Raw genomic sequence first — 13,138 nt, 5'->3', positions numbered from 1 at the left:
GTCCCAGAGCATGCCTGTAAGCACCTTTAAACCTGTTTTGTTTACCTTCTGTCCCTAGCCTATAAGTAACCAAAAATATACTTTGTGTCTTTTTCAGTGGATGTTTGATTAGGAAACCATAATTTTTTTTGGTGCATATTAAGAATAGAGAGGAAGAGGGACCAAGGAATATTTTTTTTATCATGGACAATTGCTTTGTAATCTTGCTTGAAAAGAAATTTATTGTCTTAGGGAGAAAACTATTGGTGATAATGTAGGCCAAATTTAAATTATGAATTAAGTTGGTGGTTAATTAGGCAAGTTTTTTCAAGTACAGGATGTTTAACTTTTTGCTTGCTTGCTTGTTTGTTTTAATACAAGCCAGCAATGTGAATAACGAAAGTGAGTTGAGTTTTTTTGATAGTTAGGCACTGTATTAGGATCCTTCTTCTCAAGGATTTTAATAAACAAAGCAGTGCCAAAAGTTACTCTGGTTAAAGCCTAATAAAGCTATGATCACATCCCTTGATATAACTATATTCTCTTTTGGGTGGGGGTTTTGTTAATAATTTTCAGCACAAAATATTGCTAAATTTGATTTATTTCAGACATTTGCAAGTGTGCCTGAGTTTACTTGGTGAAAAAATTGTAACAGATGATGGCTATATAGGAACTATAGATGTTGTAACTTTTGCCATCGGTTTTCCTCTCCCCACATATAGCAGTGAAAATATGCATCTGAAAGGGAGGGAGAGAGAGAGACTGGCTTTAAATAAGTGAAATCTTAATTCAGGGCCAATAAGCTTTCATAGAGCTACTTTCCTAATTACTTTTGTATGCAGATATATACCCCTTTGCCCATGCTGTTTAAGTAACTTCATTCCTTCCTCCACCTCTGTCACCTATGTTTCTCCCCTCTCCCCACATTATGCCCAGCCCCTTCCCCTCAATTTAAAAACAGGATTTGGGTATGTCTTTGGTTTCTAAATTTAATTATGAGAACCCCATTTAAATAATATAAAGAATATTTTGATTTAGGTTACTTTTAAAAAAAAATGTTTTGCTTAGTTTTTTCTAGCCCTCAAATGCTGAGTCAGTTTTGGATGTTAAAAATAACTTTTGAACAGTGAGGCATTAAAGATCTAGCATTCTAGAAGAAAAGGTGAAAAAGACATTGTCTGCATCTTTAGAGTATAATTAATCATATTGATCTTCACTTGCATATAAATGGATGTACGAAATTAAAGAGAAAACAAAATCAGCAAAACAAGGTTTGAATTTCAGCAAGATTTGAAGTGCATTTTAGGGAAAATAATCCTAGACACTGATATGTAGTATAATGGAAGAGAAATTCTTAGGTGCTGCTGTGTGTTGGTGAATGGAAAGTAAAAACTTTCAGTCTAGTAGGTAGGTAAAATCTGTTCGTTTTGACCTATATGGAGAGGCATAATGCTAGAGATCATGGAGCTGATAGTCTCTCTATGTAGTGGGCATGACTGCCCTTTAGGGTTTTTAGCACATCGACTGAGGGTAACTACAGCATAAGAGATTTTTATTCATGGTCAGCCTTATGAGGCAAGTTCTAATTTAAAGCCAGCCCTAAAACAAAGGATTTGGAAAAGCTGAGATGTGTATCGTCTGACGATCTGCTAAGAGAATTTAAACATACATTATTTAGTTTGCAGAAAACAGAATGGTTATTTCATAATCATATTTGATTTTTGACAGCATCTGAATTAAGTACAAAAGCTTTCTGTAGATTAAAAAAAAATCCATGGTATTAACAATTTCTTTGGGATGTACTGATTTTCCCCCCCACTTCTCTAGCATTGTTCAAGTCAGATTGGTTTTTACAAAATTCTAGATCTTAGCTGAGAGTAGCTTTCATTTTTCCCCCTATGGTACTTGAGACAGATTAGGCTACAGACTTACAAATATGAGATGATATTCAGTACTCCAGATCAAGTAGTTATTATCATATATATAAAAATAAAAAAAAATAAAATATATTATGTGCTTTATCTTAAATTTGTAATTCAAGTCCTTCTGCATGATTTTATTTGAGTTCCAAAGTGCGGTTCTCGTGTATGAAGGTAATGTTTCTGTTCCTGCTGATTCTTTATCAGATGTGTTTGGTTTGCAAGTAAACAGAGGCTTTGGTTAGGATTAGGACACATACCAGCCATTATATATTACTCTTTTCTTGCATGTCTTAGTACCTTCCCAGGAGCAGAGACTATATTATCAGCCAGAAGTGCAGGGTGGAACAGAGAACAGATATTGGTAGAAGAGGTAAGAATATGTGTGTGGTCAGGAAATGCCTGAATGAGGAATGTGAACTTAGTCTGGACTCATCTGTGTCCTGTTTGATCATTCTGTAAGCTGTATCTGATAGAAAAGTGCCTTTGCAAGTCCCTGTTGATCAACAGCAAATAGGAGCTCATTTTCTTTTTTTGTAATCACCAGAATGAACTCTGTGAACACTAAATAAAACCTATATATTTCAATAATTTAAGTTTCTGAATTGACCTCAAGCCTAGGAACAGACAGTCAAAAAGCCCGAGGCTGAATCAATTCAGTCTTTGCAGGTTAGTTCAAACTGCACAGATTAAATTGAAACAAAAGTGAACAGGCATTTACTTTTGATTCAGGGAATGCAGCCACATGTCTGCTGTGGCTCAAGACAGAAGCCAGGGATGCTAAAGCAGGGCTTTCTGCCTGTGTGTTCACTTCCCGCTGCCCCTGAGGTCTCTAGGATTTGCAATCCAGAATTACAGCAGCAGGACTCTGCAGGGTTACTTCCTCTTCCTGCTTCCAGGTGCCTCTAGGATTTGTGGTCCACAGTTGCAGACAGCAGTAAGTTTGAGCAGGGGAAGGGGTGTTTAGCCATCCTCCTTGGCCCCAGACCTGAGCCAGGGTTTGTCTGGGGGGGACACAGATCCCCCCCTGCAGACTGGGCTTCTCCTCCCCCCCCACCCTTTATATGCCAGCCCTCACTACTCCAGCTAGGCAACAGAGGAGTGGGGCCAGTCCTGCTCTCTGGACCAGACTGCACAACCCAGGCCAGGGCTGAAAAGCATGCTGGGATGCCAAGGGATTCTGATTTATGTTGAACAAGGAAGAGGTCTGGGACAGAAATTTTGTAAACCAGTTTGACCCAAATCAGTTAAGTCTGGTACTACATTCAACCAAGTTTATCTTAAACCAGTTTTAGTCGGTTTGAACCTGGTTTATGTGCACTGAGCTTCTGTTCTGTTACAGGTTTAAATCAGTTTCTTATTTCTTAAACTGGTTTATGTGCAACTTCTGTCCCTAGTCTAAGAGAAGTTTTAACCATCCCCTCTCACCCTTGTTGTTTGAAAACTATATAATTTTGAATGCAGTTAACATACAACAAGATGCCTTTGGTTCTTCATTATAATATTTATTTCTGAAAGCAGGCTACTTTCGAAATGGCAGGATATATTATGTGGTGATAATTGATTACACAACTAGTGAGGGCCTGAGAATATATTTCACTTTATGGTACTTTTTAAGGGATAGTTGCATAATATTTGAAGGGTCAGCGCATATCTGATGCATAGTAAAGGTGCATGCTTTAAGAGGCTGCTTGTTGCAATGAGCCAGAGTGTAGAATTTACTTTTATAGGTGGAGCACAGTTAACAATTCTGCCCAGCCAGAGTAAGGTAGTGCTCACTGTCTCTGGTTTTGTTGGTTTTGCCAACAGAAGGAGCACAGAGAAGTATAAATATGCTTCAAAAGTCTGCAGACTTAATTTGGTATTTGTGAGGTCCAGTTCGGACATCTTGAGCCATGCTTCTCTGGGCAAGTGGTCCCATTGGCTAGGGACACATATTACACATAAACTGATTTAAGTGATCGGAAACTGGTTTAAACCTGTAACGGAACAGATGTTCGGTTCACATGGACTAGTTTAAGAATGGTTGAAACCAGTTTGAGATTTACCTGGTTGAATATAGTACCAGGCTTAACTGATTTGGCTCAGACCGGTTTTTTGCAATGTCTGCCCCAGACCCCTTGCTGGTTTAATTTAAATCAGAGTCCCCCAGCATCCCAACGTGCTCTCTGGCTGGGCAGGGCTCTCTGCTCCACAGCAGGGCTCCTTCCTTCTGCTCGGTGCAGACTTGCAGGCACCAGCAGAGTCTTCTGGCTTCCCTGTTCCCCACTCTCTTCCCCCTCTCACCACTCACTGCTTAAGCAGAGATCCCTTCCTCCTCTCTTCCATAGCATGAACCCCATAGCCAGCATGTGGTATGCTAGTTAATGGCAAGAGGTGTCTCCCTCCAATATCACTGGGATAGGCAGACAGAACAGTGACCACTCAGGGCTTTTGGAACTAATCAATAGGTCAGCTGGTAAGCTGTTTAAGAAGTTTGAAGTAACATGGAGAGAGGCTATTTGTTTTGCTAATTGGGTGATAAAGACTGTTATCAGCCCCCCTTCCCCCCTGCCGCTGGCTTGCTTGCCTCTCAATTTGCTGCAGACAGTATGATGAAGCAGGGAAGGTGATTGAAAAGCTCTGTATCATCAGCAGATGCATATACTACACATCCCCTGTTGCCTCAGAGTGCTAGCTCAGGGCTGGGGCCTGGCAACACTCCTGCCCCTTGAGCAGCCAGGGGGGAAAAGCTTTGGACTGTGCAGACAGACCTTCCTACTGAGAGAGTCCTGCTGGGGCCTGGCCGCGACCCGCTTAGCTCAGCTCAGCTCCCTATAGAAGGGGGAAGGGAGGTCTGGTGTAGCGACCCCTGGCTTGTAGCCTGAGCCGCTGAAGGCATTTGCCTGAATTTCCTCAGTCCTGAGAGAATGTCTGTCCAGTTTCAACCCAGTTCAGCCTAATCAGGTTAGACTAACCTGCAAAGATTGAATCAGTTCAGGCTCAGGCTTTTTGAATATTTGTCCCTAGCTGTTGTAATTAATGGAGACCACTTTAGAAGTGGTAAGACTCTGTCATTAAGGGTATCAGAATCTGGCCCTCAAACTTTGGATATGCTAAGTAATAATGATGCACTGTTGTTACAGAACTACTTTTCAGTGTAATGATTTTTTTTTTCCCCAGTGGTAGCTGGGGTTGGTTTATTTAACAGACTTTGTACTTAAAACCACTTAACAGATCAATTACAATGTTGCTTTTCTTCAATTCTATTCTTTATGTATGTACTGTAGGAACAGAACATTCCAGGAACTTAAAAAAAAAAGAGTAGGCGTATTCCTACCTTAATTACTAGGAATGGCTATGTCTGGAAGCATTAGAGCCTTTTTTCAGTTTCTGAGTATTTGTGGTTGAGATGTAGAAGTAACTTTCTTTTTTCCCCCCTTTTTTCTTTTGAATGCAGAATTATGGCTTGGAAACAGAAAATCTAAAAACTCTTTCTCACAAGCTAAATGCATCTGCCAAGAATCTGCAAAACTTCATAACTGGAAGGAGGAGGAGTGGTCACTATGATGGCAGAACCAGTAGAAAATTACCAAATGATTTCCTGACATCGGTGGTGGATCTGATAGGAGCAGCTAAAAGTCTGCTGGCTTGGCTGGACAGGTAAAATCTCCCAAATGTTTCACAGGTAACCAGTTCACTCATGCACACAAAACAAGCCTTTGTGATGTAAATTTATATGAACATTAAAGTGCAAGTGAAAACAGTCTATTTACTTTAAAAATGGACAGCTTCAATTGATTTTTAAAAATGAGAGCCTCAGCATGTGATTTGGATTGTACTCAAGGTAGTATCTGTAAGTCTATAACACTGGTAGGCATTTTTGGAAAAATATTAGAGGAGAAAAGAAATATCAGGCAAGATGTTTATTTTTTGGATATTAATATAAGATTAACACTCAAACTAATTCCTTTGCATTACTGAATTGGCAAAAATTGTGAACATGCTTTCATTGTATACATGCTACTATTTAGCTCTACAGTACTTCTATTGCAGCTCAGTATTTAAATAAAATTATAGAATACTTTGAAGACATATACACAATTGGAACTTTTTTGGTCTGTTGTTTTTTATTGCATGCTCCTAGGTCCAGATCCAATTCATATTAACATCAGAGATAAGACTTGTATTGAAATAAATAGGTACAGGATTAGGTTTTATTAATAATAAATAACTGCTTAGAACCAGGGTTGACTGCTCTCTTCACTATCTATCTGTGTCCTTACTTTGTCATGGCACCAAGATTCTCTAGGTAGTAAATTTGAAGGTGATTATTGTGATTTCTTAGCGCATTATTCTGCCTTTAGTTATATGCTTTTATAAAATGCTTCACGAGTCATTTTGTAATGAGCAGAAATACATGGCTTGTTTTGTCTTGATTAGAAGGTGGTGCTGGTACAAGGTAGATTGTCCCCCTCAGCTGAAGCTGTGATTAAATAAAATGGAGTGCATCTGTGTGCTTGTGCTTCTGAGATCCCAAGGATATTTTTTAGTTGGGAAAATTACCTTTGTGCCCTAGAAAGAAATAATCTGGAAATAAGTGATTTGTTTTAAATGAGGCATGTATCTATTCACCTTTTTAACAAAATTTACTGTAAAGCCATGCTTTTACCCTGTAATTGCTAGTGAATCTCCCATTTTTAAATCTGAAAAGTCTGGGCTGAAATTGGAAAGCAGGTGATGAAAAACACATGTCTAGTAATTTAAGGAATAAATGGTTACACGGACATAGTTTAACGTTTGTTGCTGTAAGTTTTTAAAAGCAGTACAATCATTTTCTTTTAAAATGAGCACCCAAACGTGATCTCTTGAATCTATTTTAGTCACCTAAATATACGCTCAGGGGTTGCATTCAGAAATGTAGAGGTGTACACTTGCAGCAGCACAAATTGTCACAAAGTGCCTCTGCACGTGCACTTCATTGCAGGACAGATTGTCTTGCAGCCAGCAAGCTGCCATTGCTCAACTCCTCCTGGCTCTTCAGGAAAGGCTGCCCTCCTTTGTTTTAGATACAAAGCCAAGGGTCACAGCTAGTGAATTGGTTTGGGCTCAGCAATTCCTTTCATCTTACCCGTTGTTTCTGAAGGAGTTTATTTCAGTTGTGTAATACAATAGACCCATGGGATCCTAAACTTTATGGACTAGTGGATCACTGTGAACCTTTAATATTTCTTCTGGACACATTCATATCATCAAACTTTTAAAGTGCTAGGGCCCTGGTTCTGTATGCTGACCACTTAACCATGGCATTTAAGACCACGATTTCATAACCACTACAGTCACAGACTAGAAAAATTAGGAGAAAATCACTAAAATCATTTAAGCATAGATCTCACTCTATGTTACTCTTGTGTTCTGCATTCATCTGACGTTATGGTTGCTTATCTTTTCTGAAAACAAAGTCCCCATCTGCAAAAGGCAGTGAAAATGAGAGGCTGATTTTGAAAATGTTATCTGTAGTGTTTGAAAGAAGCTTCCTCTTTAAGCAATATTTTAATTTCAATTAGATATCCAGCAAACAGTTATTTTGAGGATGTACATGACTTAGAATATTCCAAAATACACACCAAAAGAATGTGTCTAAGAGAGGCAAGGATTTTCTGTTGGACCACCTGCATGGTTGGGATAAAGTAAGCTTTTGAATGCAAGGTATTCTTTGAATGTATAGTAGTTTTTCAGTCAGTAGGTCCATTTGTTCTTGTCTGGAAGATCATAAAGACAGGGATGGGGGCAGGTAATGATTATATATTCTTCTCCTCTAAGAGAATGAACATTTAAAAATCCACAAGGGTGTTCTGCCTGTTATGTTCCTTTTAGGTAAATGTGGTTTTTTTTGGGGGGGTGGAGTTAACAGAGACTTGGTTTTGTTTCATTCAGTCTGACTAATAGTTTGGCTATGAGTATCTTTATACATAGATATTTTTTGCTAAAACACAAAACAACCTAAAATGCGTTGAACTGTTTTTAAATAGATCCAACGCTTTGATGATAGGTTCTCTTAGTAGACAGATTTATTTTGTGTTTTCTTTATGGTCTAGATGATCTGAAGATACTTTATTTTATATGGTTTTTATACTCTGAATAGCTAAACCTTATGAGTGCTTTTCAATGGAAATTTCAAGGATATCTGCATTTTATATCTTAGCGTGTTTTTTTTTTTTTCATTCAGCTTTATTACTGTATAGGGGTGAATGTGCAATGAAACTCAAGGGGAAAATGAAGGCAGCATCTGTGTGAATGGGTGAGGGTTGTAAGTGTGTCTGCATACTGACAGTAGCTTGCAGCCCTTGGGTCACCTGATGCATTTCTGCCCCAGTGCATAACAGTGCTGTAATCCACTCCACTGTGACACCCAGGCTTGGTTACTACTGTACAGATCTGTTCAGCCACCCTAGAAAAATTGCCCAGTGGCTCCAGCTGGTACTGAATTCAGTTTTTTACTGCTTGGATGAAGTGAACCTCTATGCTAACAATCACTTAGTATACAAATGCACGTTTAAAGTGCTGGTTGCTTAAGGCTAGTGTCCTGCATCGCTTCAGGGGCCCCTTGGAATTGTAGGTTGACTATACAGGTGCTTGGAGGTGGTGGTGGTGGGGCAGTTTAATTAGACCAGTTCCCAGACAGCTGCTCTAATTAAAACAGCTCACTATCACATGTATTAAGGCCCTTTCCCCTCCCCCGAGTTTCAAAATGGCCATGGGGGCTTTTTAACCAATGATGAGGCAACTCAATTAATCGAGTCTGCTCCAACACATTCTAATTAGAACATGAATGGATATGTCTATAGGCAGCATTAATTTCATGAGCATCTGGCACTGGTTAGGACTCACCCCTTTTTAAACCACTTTAAGCTACATTTAAAAATATTTTTATTTAATAGTAAGAATTGGGGATATTTTTTTTCAGAGCACTGACAAACCTCAATTTTGAGATGTCCTAAAAAAGTACCAGTACTTTGGTCATCTGGGGTGCCTATACATGAGCAGCGAGGCAGTCAACACCTTAAACTTGCATTGGTATGCTAACAGACGAGCTTTAGTTAAAGCACCCCATCACCATTTTTCAGCATGGGGATGCTGATACACAAGTTGCTTCGGGTGCTTTAATTAGAGTGGATCTTGGAGCTTATTAATGCCAAACTTATTAATGTTCTATGACCTCAAATTTTGCCTTTTAAACCTTTTTGTTGTGAGAGAAATTTTGGGGACCTTGGTGTACCAACAGTTTTGGCCTACCAGCCTCTACAACATCAGCATCTATAAGGAGCTGCCTTGCATTAGTTTACCAGGTCAGTCGGAACTATGTCATATTTGTGAATATGTTTTTGTGAAGGAAAATTATTTAAATTATGTGCTCATACAATTGCCTTATACTGTTACTGCTTTAAACCTATCCCACAGTGAGTAGCAGCTGTTACTTACGTAGTAACAGGAATCTATTTTTCTTTCTTATTAATATGACATTATTCTGAATTCTTCTATTCTAACACCTTAGCATACTGTGCTTTTCCTGTTTTATAGAAGTGAGGTATTCCATTCTTCAGAGTGAACTCTTCAATGCTGCATTTGTCAGTACTGATTTGTTTAATTACCAAGATCACCTGTAATATTCTGGTGGAATGTGTTTCTCTGCATCTCTTTTCAACTGATATTTGCTATATCATACGTGGCCATCAAATATGGAGACACCTCATTTTCTATTTAAACGATCATTCTGATCAAATTGTCAAAGCACTGCTGTGTGCTTCTGGCCACAAGGCAGCAAAATTATACACGACAGCTCTACAGCAGCAACCATAATAAGTACAGAGGGCTTTTTCACACTTTTTCATTCATATGTTGAGAAGTGAAATAGGTGGATAAGGGCCTAGGAAAATTCAAACATTCACAATCAAAAGAACTCTGTTGAAAGAAAAATAAACTGAAAGGGTAATGAAAACCATTAAAAGGAATGAAAAACGCCACATAATGAACTTCCAGCTTTCAAAAATGAAGTGGGGATTAAATCAAATTGAACTGAAAATGTGTGCGTCTGCTGGAGATGTATTAAATTAAGGCAAACTAGAATGGTAATTTATTACAAAAAGGTAAAACTAGAGAGTAACACTTCCATGGTAGTATACTTGCAGTTGCATAAATTCTGAACTTTTTTGAAGTAAAACAACTTTGTGAAAATTATCTTCTTACTGAGTATATTACTATATCGGGTCACTTAACTGAGAATACTGCTTTGTATTCTTATTAGCATTGAAAAGCCATCTCAAGCAAGTTACTTCCATCTTTCTGTACACTCAGGATGATTGTTTCCAAAGTTCCAAGTAGTGCCATAGAACTAGCTCTAAATATCTAGATATATAGACATTCATCTTCATTGAAAGCATTTTGTATAAATGTAATATTGGAGGTTCCATTTTCACTGTTTTGATCATTTTTATATCGGGTACTACTTTTTTCTACATGAGAATACCAAATCTGCAGTAGCTTTATTTATGGTTCAATTAGCCAGATTGTCCCTTTAGTTCAGCAATTCTCAACTTTTATGGACTCGAGACAACGTCTCGGTGGTTTCAGGATACCCCTGGGAAAGTGCCAGTTCTTAGTTCTCACTCATTTTTTGACTACAGAAAAATAATAGAACAATTCTTTTTTGAAAGAATATCAAGCTCTCCGGGGTACCGTGGCACCTAGCTGAGAATCACTGCTTTCGTGTGATACCTGAGCAGTTGCAACAATGGGGGACTCTGACATCATCAAAGTGTCATCTGAGAGAGCACTGCTGAGAGAACATTTACTTTGTAAAGTGGTGCACCAGCGTTTTCACCTAATATTTTATTTGCAACATGGCTAATTGCATTTTCTTGTATTTTGTGCTCATTCACATTTTCTTTTCTCTGCTTCTGAATGTGTCCCACCCATTTTTATGGCCTGTACTTATGCAGTTCTATCTGAAGTTCTGAAATAAGACCTCTGATATATGAACCCAAATGTTTCTCAGCCAAACAGTGTATTCATTGTCCCAGTACCTGTGAGATGTAAAGACATAGTTATCCTTTGTTTATAGATGGGCAACTGACACTTAAGTGATTTGACCCATGACAGGCAGGAAATGTGCAACAGAACCAAGAAATTAACACGGAATTCCTATGCCCTAGTTAAGTCTGTTTGTGTTCTAACCCTAACACCATTCTTTCAGCCATACAGTTCAGCCATCTACTGAACTGACAGATGGAAAAAAAAATGTATTTATTTCATCCAGAGAGTTGGTCGGAGTCTCAGGGACCCTATTCCCGGAACAGCACCCCTCCTTCTCCCCACCCACCCCGAGTGCTGCAAAATCAAGACACAAAAGGATCTTTTAAATTCCCATTAGGAAAAGACCTGTTTCTTGAAGTGATTTTCTAAATCACAGTTCAGACTTCCAATCTTGGCCTGAAAGGTTTTTCATGAGAGAGCTTGATAAAAGAGCAGCATTCATCACTTGAGATTAAGCCACAAGTTAAGAATTCCAATACTTCTGTCTATCATGAACCACCCTGGTATAGAGTAGCTTTTCAATGACTTGCAGTGAGTTTAAAATGATAGTTTGTGCCTTATCCTGCACCTTTTAGTTCTTGTATCTACCAGTTAGATTGATTTTGATGCCTTATTTATCTTCTTTTCCCTGGGTAAGAAAGTTATTTGAGGCCTCTTAGAGGCTTAATTTTGATGACCCATAAGCAAGCCAGACATTTTTTATTTCAATTTCACTTTTCCCTATCCATGAAATTGCAATGAAAGTATCTTGATAATACAAAGAACATTTTTTAACATTGAGCTATATTCTAGGTTCATTCTAGTTTCAAAATTTTGGGGTCCCCTGAAGTGTGTGGCCCCAGGTGGTCACCTGGTTTGCCCTCCCCTAAGGCTGCTACTGCACTCACTCTTTTCCCTGGACAGGAATATATTTGAGTATTCTATTTAAGTGGTATATCCTTTGAGTGAAGAACTGTTTTTGATGTATGCTTTGTGCAGTACTGAGAACAACATTTTTGGTTTTTTTAATAAATAGTAGTAATATCTATGTAATCTGGAAATGTGTGTTTGGAGAATTGGTTTGGGAAAGGGATGGTTGTTAAAAAGCTTTATTGGATTCTTCTTTGAGGGTACATTAGTGAGAGAAACTGATTACATTAAGAATTTCAGATAATTTAATTGATATTTCATGGTATAACTACCACATTAAAGGTTTTGTGTTGATGTTGTTAATTGGCATCAGATTTTGCTGTACGGGAACATGGGGTATTTCAACATGTTGCTTGTCAGCCATATGTCCACAGGTTACTTAATATACCTTTTGCAGCTACTCTCCCATATTCTTGCCTTATTCTCACCCCAGGACAATTCACATTCTGCAAATCAAAAATCTGAATCAATGCTACATGTTACATTGAACAGTAGGTAATGGGAATAAAGATGTTTTGTGGAGATGGACATCATTTTCCAACCTCTTTGGTTACAGAGAAAAATTAGCAGGCTCACAAATGGACCTGCTTGATTAAGGTGTCGATCCTTACTGGAGTCTGATATGTGAATGAAGAAAAACAAGTGAATTGAAAGTCCTACTTTCTATAAAGAAAAAAGGAGGTAACCTAAAGTAGATGTCTTTATAAATGCTGTCTTTCCTGAGGAGAAGATATACTTACCAAAAGACATCATAAATCATAGTCATTGGCTATCCTTTCTGAGAACTCATGGAGTTCAGGTGAGGTCCTGGATTAATGAAAAAGGGCAAAAATAAGTGCCCAATTTTAAGAAAGGAAAGGAGGATGATCCAGGGAATTGCAGGCCAGTCAGCCTGACTTGAGTAGCTAGAAAGATCACAGAACAGGTCCTCAAGGAATCTACAGTGAATCACCTAGAAGAGAACAAGATGATCAGTAACACTCAGCATGGATTCACCCAGAGCAAGTCACGGAAGAACGACTTGGGGGTCATCATTGACCACAAGATGAACATGAGCCTGCAATGCGATGCTGCGGCTAGTAAAGCGACCAAAATGCTGGCTTGCATCCATAGATGCTTCTCAAGCAAATCTTGGGACGTCATTCTCCCCTTCTTCTCGGCCTTGGTGAGGCTGCAGCTGGAGTACTGCGTCCAGTTTGGGGCTCCACAATTCAAAAAGGATGTGGAGAAGCTTGACAGAGTCCAGAGAAGAGCCACAC

General features: G+C 38.7%; 1 protein-coding gene across 3 annotated transcripts in view; it reads left to right on the top strand.

Annotated features, from left to right (window-relative positions):
* CNKSR2 (connector enhancer of kinase suppressor of Ras 2) overlaps window positions 1-13,138 on the top strand; it is a 353,085-nt gene that overhangs the window by 73,529 nt on the left and 266,418 nt on the right. For all 3 annotated transcript variants that reach the window (XM_019529183.1, XM_019529184.1, XM_019529182.1), the window contains exon 3: window positions 5,338-5,540. In XM_019529183.1, the coding sequence (XP_019384728.1) occupies window positions 5,338-5,540 (203 nt within the window). The remainder of the gene's footprint in view (window positions 1-5,337; window positions 5,541-13,138) is intronic.

Source organism: Crocodylus porosus, unplaced genomic scaffold (assembly GCF_001723895.1).
Source record: "Crocodylus porosus isolate Cpor-Errol unplaced genomic scaffold, CroPor_comp1, whole genome shotgun sequence".
NCBI lineage: Eukaryota > Metazoa > Chordata > Crocodylia > Crocodylidae > Crocodylus > Crocodylus porosus.
The sequence above is the reverse complement of the archived record's forward strand: the minus strand, read 5'-3'. Positions and strand labels throughout refer to the sequence as shown.